The 9,875-nt window shown below is 37.1% G+C and overlaps 1 protein-coding gene across 1 annotated transcript in view; it reads right to left on the bottom strand.

Moving 5' to 3' along the window:
- Positions 1 to 1,677: 1,677 nt before the first annotated feature.
- ELP4 (elongator acetyltransferase complex subunit 4) overlaps positions 1,678 to 9,875 on the bottom strand; it is a 245,409-nt gene continuing 237,211 nt past the window's right edge. Inside the window, exon 10 of the mRNA XM_074230422.1 lies at positions 1,678 to 2,673. Within this exon, the coding sequence (XP_074086523.1) occupies positions 2,542 to 2,673 (132 nt within the window). The 3' untranslated portion in view covers positions 1,678 to 2,541. The remainder of the gene's footprint in view (positions 2,674 to 9,875) is intronic.

Genomic DNA, 9,875 nt, shown 5'->3' with positions numbered 1-9,875 from the left:
CTGTTTTCCTTTTAGGGAAACAAAAAAAGCACCTGAATCTGTTTTTCCTAAAACCTACATATTTTTCATGCTACAAATGCACTTTTATTGAGTTTTCAAAGTTTTTTTATATTAAAATCAAGGTTTAAATATGCATATTCAATTCCTATAGTACTTATCTACTTGCAAGGCATATATTAACTAGTAATTGGCTGTTAATTTTATAGACATGGTAGCCAGGGAAGTAAATCAATGACCTATTAAGTATTTTGACAAGCAATTTACATATTTGATGACTTCAGTTCCTCTTTTCAGAGTCAAATCCAACATAATTGTTCAGTTGTGTTTTTATCAAATGAATTACAATACAGGAAAAAAAAAGATTAGTTTTGTTAAAATAATAACCTGACTACAAATATTCATTTGAATGCATTCAAATTGTTCATAATTACTTTCAAAGGACATAGCAAAGCTTTTGTTCAGTATTTTTTTTTTAGTTATTTATAAAGGATATACCAAATCAGTTCTTGAAGTCTGTTGAGATTTTTAAAAACACCTTTGCTTAAAAATATCAAAGCCTTTAAATTTTAACTGACAGATAAGGTCTGAAACTTTGTTTTGAAAAGAAAATTGATAAGAATTTGTGTCTTTAGGAATTAAAAGAAATGGAAAAAAAACCTTGAGACATTCTTAAAAAAAAAAAAGAGGGAAAAAAAAAGAAAAAACCCTGATTGTTACTACTAATGAAATAGCAGCTGAAAAAAAATAGTAGTCTTTTTGATTTTTATCACAAAAAATAAACTGGTAGTGACAGGATATGATGGAGAGATTTGACATCCAAGCAAATCACTGTCATTGATTCAATTATTCTAATTCTGAATAAAAGCTGTATACAGTATGTGTTTATGCTACAGTGGATTTTTTTAAGTGATTGACATTCATCATATTAGTTAGACAGTTTTAAAAGCTAAGTCTTTGTTTTATGCAATGTGGTCAAGAACAAATAAAGTGAAATTTGTAACATATTAAAAGTAGGCCATTTGAAAATGTTAGTTATAATCACAGCAAAATAGAATAACATATATGAAAATATATTTTAGAAACCCAGTTTTTTCTCTATTGGTCTTGAATATCCATTTAGAAGGAGAGTTGTTATTACTGAAAGATTCAAATGTTGCTTGATGTCTATTCATTGGTGTCTATTCTGTGCCAGGGTCACCTTGAGCACTTGTACAAAAATTCAAAAATATGGAAACATGACTTCAAGATAGAGAGTTGTTGCTACAAATCTGTTTGAACAAAATGTATGTAGTCTGGCATGTGTGTGTGGATAGTGGACTCACATTCTTAGGAGGCTGCCCTGCCCAGAGGAGGATCTGAATGAAGAGCTGTTGATGACCAACCTTTCTGAATTTACTAATGAAGGGTAGAGAAGATGCAAGAGGAGGATGAGTTAGTTGATTTTCTTTTAAATCCCCCACTATTTTATTTCAAGTCTGGGTTCTGTGCTCCTTTCCCACCCAGCTTCAGTGCCCTTTTTTGGGTATCATGGTATTAATAAAGCTGTCAGATTGGATTGATTTCAATCTTAACCTCTGTTTGGTGACATGATTTTATAATGCTGACTTCAAATGTTCAGGATTACTATTGTGACTTAGAGAAGGCCATCAATTCCTTTTTGAGGATCACTGCAGTTTGTTTTAATACATTTATTAACCAACAAAGCAGATACGTTATATTCAACAGTCTTAACCTCACATTATGTTTCTTTATTATCAATTTAATAATTTGCATAACAGAATGCATATGTAGTACACTTTAATACAGGATAATCCTTACACAGTTGCCAAATTAATTTGTCATGTCTCACTCTAACCAAATTATAATATTTTCAGTGAAGAATAGCATTTTCAGAAATGAAGAGTTATTAGGATCCTCAGTTATTAGAACATATTTTTTGAATCTCAAAAGGCTTCCATATACTATCTCTGTTACTACTTTAAAAAAAATCTAAGTGCACCATTGTTCACTTAGAATAGCACAATCTTTTTTAGATGCTGCGTTGTTATTCTCAAAACTAAATATTATTATTCCAACTGAGTAAAACTTTTAAAATATAAAAATAAATGTTATTGATGCCCTCTGCTTTTACATGTTATTTCTGAAAACATCTTCCTTTTATAAATTTAGACTCCATTTATATAAAAAAAAGCAAAACCATCCCCAAAAGTGGCTGCATCTGATAATGTATATGACATTGTGCCCTAGCAGTTTCCACCTCTCAAAAATGAGGAAGAAGGCATTTTTCATTATTTAAATCATAACCTTTAAATAAAAAATTTCAGTTACAAATTTTAGAAAGAATCAAAACCAAAACCATGATTAAAAAACATACACAAGGAAGAGAGCAGGCACCGTTTTAAAAATCTTTTATGACTATGTAAGATTGTTGGGTTAAATCATTAAGAAAAATATTTACGTAAATCACTGATTGGTAAGTTAAAAGAGAGGGTATAAAGAGAGTGCCCGAGGAGTCTCAGAGAGGTCCCTGAGCAGCAATGCCTAGAAGTTCAGGTGTTCTTTGCCTCCGGCCATCAGACCACATCCCAGGCTCAGCTGTTTGGCGGATTCCTCTAGATCCCGTTTGCTGGAGCGGCTCACTGTGTCTGACAAGTCTGGAGGCAAATGCAGTCGCTGTAGCAGGAGATTGGGGGGGGGGGGAAGAGAGAAAAAATGTAATTAATTTTGCTTTAGTTAGCATACTTCAGCATGCAATATTATGCTCTGTTGATCAGCATTCAGCCTTGCATATAAAATTCCCACTCAAAGAGTTCTTAAGACTTCTATCCCTAAAATTACAAGTAATTCCTGTTAGTTTTTTTACAAACCAGTCATTCTACAATTGAGATTTAAAAAAATTCTTAAAATGGTAATTTCCTGTGCACAACTCTAAACTTGTTTAAGTTTTCTTCATTGAATTTCAAATAAAATTGTGGTTCTAGGTAGTCACATAAGGCAGAAAAAACCAGGGCAAACGGTAGCAGTTTTGTGAAAAGAAAATATTGCTTTGAGGAAGAAGAAAAAGTTTGAATCTTTAAACAATCCCTTCCAGAGTTACAAACTGCTATTTTGTATTCTGTGTACAATTTAATGTGGTCTCAGTAAATAGGGAATTGGGAAGAATAACCTTTCCACAAATGCTTATTTATCTGATGTCAAGTCATCTAGGCTCTAATTTCTCTAGGCCCTAATATTTTGTAAAATATTATAAAAATACAGTAAAAATACTGTAAAATACTGTAAAAACCCAAATGCTTCTCCACAGAAAGATCAATAATTTTTATATGTCTGGATATGATAGACATAGAACTTGTGTTAGGGCTTGACGTGTTTGCCTCTCATTCTTCAGTGTTAAGTATGGTGGGCCCAGGAAATACTAGTGTTTTCAAACTTTCAATGTTCCTTTTTGGCTTTAATCTATTTACAGTCAAAGCCTGTACTTTTTCTTTTTAAAATGATTCACTAAAAAACTGGTGAATCCTTATAAGCCTCCCTATTTCATTTGGAACTTGTCAACAAGGGGGAAACTCAGTAGAATTTAAAGCTGGAAAGAGTTTGAGAAGTCATCTGGTTTAACAGCTTAATTTGATAGATGAGGAAATTGAGGTTGGGAGGGAGGAAGTGGCCTGTCCAAATTCACAGTGAGTAGAAGGGCCAAGATTTGAATTTAGGTATGGACTCCAAATCTAGTACTTTTTCAACTGCATGAGGAGCCCTTAGCTGATTCATATTTCCTAAGGTTGAGAGAAGTATTCCTGAACACCAAGCCCAGTACTAACTCCAATATGCTAAGCCCAAGAATATGATTTAATTCATAAAATTCTATTTCTAGGAAGTTCTCTGTTGAAGAAGATGAAGAATGTCTCTGTAATGAGTTAAAGGGAAGGGGACCAAAAAGAGGCACAGTGGTAACCTGACTGAGACAGCCAATCAAGTCTTCTATTTAGGATTTGACTGAAAATGGTACTAGGGACCTCCCTTCACACTGGAAGGTAAAAAAAGGATTTGAAAACAAAGTTGGAAGAGTGGAATGGTTCATCACATCATAATAGTAAGAATTGGACAGGACCTTAAAATCATGAGTCCACCCCTCTCATTATCACTGGAGAAAACCGAGTCCAAGGAGATGAAAGAGACTTGCTGAGGCAGCAGAAACCAGAGCTTCTGACTCAAAACTCAGGGTCCTTTATTAGGCAATGTGGTCCACACATTACTTGCTACTGTTTTTTCCTATGATTATTGAATTAAGGCAGCAAGACTCAAGAGGCTATACAATGAATTTATAAATGATTTTCTATTTTGCTGTTGATTTCTTAGTGTTTTTCTTTGCAACATATATATATATACGTATACATATACATTCATAATATACATAGATATATAAAAGACAAACTATGATATTATTGAACTATAAGGCATAAGAAAGGAAGCATGGTAGAGGTGTTTAGGAAACAGGTGTCTGGGATGAAGTCTGAAATCTTGCTGAGCCTCAGTTTACATTCTTAACAAATGAAGATATTCATACAAGCACTTCCTACATTCTAGGGTAGCTGTGAGAAAGAGCTTTGTAAATGTCAATGATATGAAAATGTAAAATTTTAACATGCATGACAATTATGACTATAATGATGTCTGATCTTTGTGTAGTGCTTCACATACAGCACATTCACAACTATTTTGCTAAGGCAGAGGCTGTGAAAAACTTCATTTACCCTTTACAGATGTGAGGATAATGCATTCCAACCCTTTTGTGAATGAAGACACAAACTCAAGAGTTTGGGTTTAAGGTCCAAGGTTAAACAGCTAATAAGCGGTGGAACCTGAGACTTAGGGTTTTGTTTTTTAATCCCTTGTTCAGTGTTATTTTTGCTTCTTTCCAAAGTTGTAAGACCCAGAAACTGACTGGCTTCTTAATAGTAACTGTAATTGTGATTGGGCCATGGACTTCTTGGGAAGGTTGTTATAGTTATTTATTTATTTATTTTTTAGGTTTTTGCAAGGCAAATAGGGTTAAGTGGCTTGCCCAAGGCCACACAGCTAGGTAATTATTAAGTGTCTGAGACTGGATTTGAACCCAGGTACTCCCGACTCCAGGTCCGGTGCTTTATCCACTATGCCACCTAGCCACCCCAGGTTATTATAGTTATTACAAGGAGTGTATGAATCCATGTGGCACCAGGCACTCTCATTTTTACATTTATTAAAGTTCAAACAAATATATGCTGTAAATGCAACTACAATGTGTATGGTTTTGTGTTTTGATGTTAAAAAAAGGTTCATCACATTTAAGATGTTCACGTTTCTTGGATTAAGTTATGAATATAATTATCTAAGTAGAAAAAACATTCACTGGTATTCATTAAAACACATGTTTTTTTACTTCCCATGTATCATACTTGGTAAAATACTTTTGGATTGGCTAAAAAAATCTATCATAAAGGGACCATTGTGGGTTTAGGATTATAATCTAGGGCAATGTCACTCATTTTCCCAAGAGTTTCTAGGCTTGCCTGGTTATCTTTGGCTAAGATTTTCTTTTACCTCACTCTTGGGAAGTGTGTATGTGTGTGTATGTGTGTGTGTGTGTACATGTGTTCATGCACGTGAGCCCTCTGGCTGCAAGCCCTCAACATAAGAAGATGAGAGAATGTTGCCAGAGACACTGGGATGAGCTTGAGATTCTTTCCAGTCAAAGTGACTTTAGAGAAAAAGTGAAATATTTTTGATTAGGAATATTTTGGATCATGTAATTGAGCAGATTTGACAAATGTTGAAAAGGTTTTGGTGGTTTCTCTTCAGTGATTTCCAAGGATGGACTTTGGCAAAAATGTCAATTCTTTGTGTCCCGTTTCTCTTCTCAAGAGCAGGTGGCAGCATGCGCTACATTCCAATGATGGAAGTGATTGTCTTGATCCTGACTCTGATATTTGTCTCCCCATGTGTACAATCCATGTCAGTAAGATGCTAGTACAACAAGAAAGTGTGGAATACTGCATATCAGACTGACAGGTGTCTAAATGGTTTCTGAATCAGTTATACATTCAACAAGTAAGTGAGAAAAGGAGTGTTAACTTCCACACTTGCTTGATACTCCAAATATCTGGAGGGAAGAGTACTACTATATGTGGCACCAAATGTGGTGGCAAGCTGTCCACATTTCTTGGGGACCTTGGGGTACCATAGAGGAATAATGTAAAATACTCATTACCATTCAGATGGTATCCTGACCCATGCTATCTCACAATAATGCCACTAAATACACTGGGAAACCTGCTCTGCTGCATTCTGGCCAATCTAGAAGCAAAACGGACAGTCATCAAAGAATGATACCAGCAAGCGCCCCGAGCTCTGGCTGCCTTCTCCATATTGGCCTGCTATTCACTCAATGGATGCTGTTTAACAAAATTTTTAAAAAATGAGACTCATTAACCGAGTTCGGCAGGTTATATATTTTAATTTTCAACTTTTAGGATATTCATCTTCCTCATTTTACATATGGGACTTTGAAAGTAAGGGCTTAAAGTAAATGGATCTAAGGTCCTATAGCATTTGATTGTTTTTCAAGTATGTAATAAGGAGAGATTGTAAAAGTTGGAGATGGTATCCCAGCATTCCTCCCTGCCTCCCTTCCTTTTTTTCCGCTTCCATCTAAAGTTATGGATATTTCTGCAAATTTGTGAAATACTTTGGAGCTTCACTGCTGTCTACACAGGCCTGTTAGATTATCTGAAGCAAGACTGCTGGATAATCCTGCCCCTTCTGCTTCACAGCTGAGAGCACCAAGCCGTGAACTTGGCAAAGTACTTTGGCCACGGACAGGCAAGCCTGCCAAAAATCCACCATCGCCCTGTAGAAATAGCCCTAAAGAGGGAGGGGAGATTTGCCCAGAGTCCCTGAGGATTTAGAAACTGAGCCAGTCCTAGGAGCAGACTTCCAGATTGTTTCCTCCAGGTATCACTGGCTTCCTGAAGACCTGAGAGCCTTCTGATCCTTTCAGGTCTGGGTAGCAGTCCTTGTGAGGGTCAGGGTCACTGCCTGCATCGGCTAGCTCATCTCTCCTGATGCCTCTGAGCAAACAGCTCACCCACAGTCACTCAGTAACGGATTTCCTGGCTCAACATTCACCTTCCTCACTCATTTTCTGCTAGACTGCCAAGCTCACTGCTCACCACTTGCAGCTCAGAGACAGAAGGGGCAAGATAATGAATCTAGATTATACCTGGATTTCAGACAAATTGTAGGTAAATACCTATTAAAAGAAGTTTAATCAATTTATATTTATTTCATATTTTGCCAAGACAAAACCACAAGCTGTCATTAAAAAAAAAATCACTATTTTACTCCTAGGCAAGTAAATAAGGATTTAAGTGGTTTAAAAATACCTTTTTTACTAAGAGTTCCTGAAATGTCATAAGTTGTACAGCTCAGAATCGAAGGCATTATAAGACTTTATGTCCTCAAAAGATTCTTATTAGTCACACCTTTACCTTTATAAAAAATAAGCTAAATTAACTCTATATTGCCAGAGCTTGAAGCCCAGAACTAATGTAGCCCCCTCCCTATACATTATACACATGATGAAATTGAGATCTAGGCAAGGGACCATGATTTACTCAAGGTTACATAACAAGGCAAGAAACAGATCCTTTTACCATTCTGAAATATTTATCTTGGGCTGATCCTCATATAATGTTGGCCTCTTTTTGAAGAAGACCATGACACCAAGTAGTGATGGCCCTGGCTGCAAGTCAATCAGGGTTAAGTAACTTGCCCAAGTTCACACAGCTAGTGAGAGTCCACAGCTAGTCTTAGTCCAGATTTGAACTCCTGTCCTCCTGACTCCAAAGCCAGTAATTTATCCTGTGTATTGAGCCTTACATCCAGGTCCATTGCCCCTCCCCCCATCTCCGACTGGATCCAGATTCATATTTGGCCACTGGACCAAAATGGCTCTGGAGGAGCAAGTGAGACTGGTGATTTAGCACAGCCCCTCACTCAAATTTAATTCACTTGCTTGTCATTGCATCACCTCCCTAATGTTGTGGTTTTCTTCGAAAATGAAGGACAAAAAAAATGCTCCTCACAAATAATGAAAACAAACAAGTAGTTGACTAGGCTGACTGCGGGCAGATCTTGCTGACTTTTTAATGGCTTTCTGTGGCTAAATCCAATCCTGCCCCACCCCCATTCTCCAGTCTCTTAATGGTCAGCCTTCTGGGGACGAGCATTTCTGGCAGTTGGTGAGGGGGGGGGTCTTAGAAGACCAACCCAGACCACTGAGGGGCTGGTCCCAGTGTGCTAGACTCACATTTTTTCCAGTGGAGTCATTTCCATACCACAGGGAAGCAGCTGAGTAACCCCAACTCTTATTTAGCATCATTATGCAGGAAGGTAGCTGAGACTAGTGCAGAAATAAATCTAAGATGTAGATTCAGAGACTCACAATTTAGAGCTGGAAGGGATTTTAAGAGATCGTCTAGTCAGACCCTAGAGAGGCTGTGGTTTCTGAAGGTTACGAAAATAGCACAGAGAAGAAATGGGACTTCCATGCAAGACTTGGAACTCCAAACTGTCCTTACTCTACCTTATTGCAGCAGAACTAGATTACATAAATTTTACTTAACTTAATGGACACTATGCAGGCATCTGTGTCTTCCAAATTGTGAAAGGAAAAAGAGAGCACTTTTTTCCTGGTCAGCTTTAATTTTATTCATAATTCAGAAAGTATTTTTAAAGGAACTATTCTATATAAAGCAATGTTATGAGGTGCTGGGGGGGAAGTTTATATGAGGCATGGTTGCTGTTCTGATGGAACTTAAAGAGTCTATGAGAGAAAAGAAATAAACAGAAATAAATCTAATACAAACCAGAGAGGTCATTATGATTAGGCATTGAGGTTTAAGAAGGCTCCCTGGAGGAGATGGTATCTTGAGTTGGGCTTTAAATGATGGGAGAGATAATAATAGGGAAAGAGAAGAAGAATATTTTGGCATAAAGAAATACATAAACAGAAGCATGAAGATAGGAAAGAACAGTGCATTGTCAAAGGAGAATTAAAGGAGATAAGAATAGAAATGTAGGGTGGGCCAGATTGTGGAGGGTCACTTTGCCAGGCAAAGGAAGTCAATAGAGAGCCATATTTCTAAGGGCAATGGAATAACCAGGTCAATGATTAAGATTCATCTGGCCATACTAAGAAGAATGGAAGGAGGAAGTGAGGTCCCCTATAGGGACACTCCAATGGTAGGTGGTGATGAGTGCCTGGACAAGAGAGGAGGAAATGTGTCAGAGAAAAATATGGAGACAGAATCCAGGGTAATTTATTGGGGAAAGAGTCAAAAGGAAGAATTAAAGATAATCCCAAACTTTATAGCCCCTCTTCCCCTCCTAAGGGGGTAGCTCTTAGCAAATATCATTTCTTCTTGGGCTAAATCAGTGTCTGATCGATCCTAAGGCATTAGAGCAGACTCTGACTCCTTCACCTACCCCTTCCACTCCCCAACAACTCAACGCAAGGACTAATTTAGTATGAATCATCACAGCACCCTTTCAAATGTCTGAATAGAATTTCTCCAATCATTCTAAGGGGTTTGGGGAGTCTTGAAGATTTCATTGTTTCTAGACAATTAATGAAGGGAACGTGAAGAAAAAAAGTGGAGAAGTAGGGTACTGGGGAGGGATAATTATCTCCTTTCTGAAGCCATCTCTCAAGCTGAGGGGAGGCTGCCTCATGGAAGGAATACTTCCACTGACAAAATCATGGGTCATTGAAATACTGACCAAATCCTCACTGTATAAAAGTTAACCAACAAAGTGACAGACCATCCTGACATCTG

Source organism: Macrotis lagotis, chromosome 3, assembly GCF_037893015.1.
Source record: "Macrotis lagotis isolate mMagLag1 chromosome 3, bilby.v1.9.chrom.fasta, whole genome shotgun sequence".
Classification (NCBI taxonomy): domain Eukaryota; kingdom Metazoa; phylum Chordata; class Mammalia; order Peramelemorphia; family Peramelidae; genus Macrotis; species Macrotis lagotis.
Note: the sequence above shows the minus strand (reverse complement) of the source record. Positions and strands in the feature narration are given on the sequence as shown.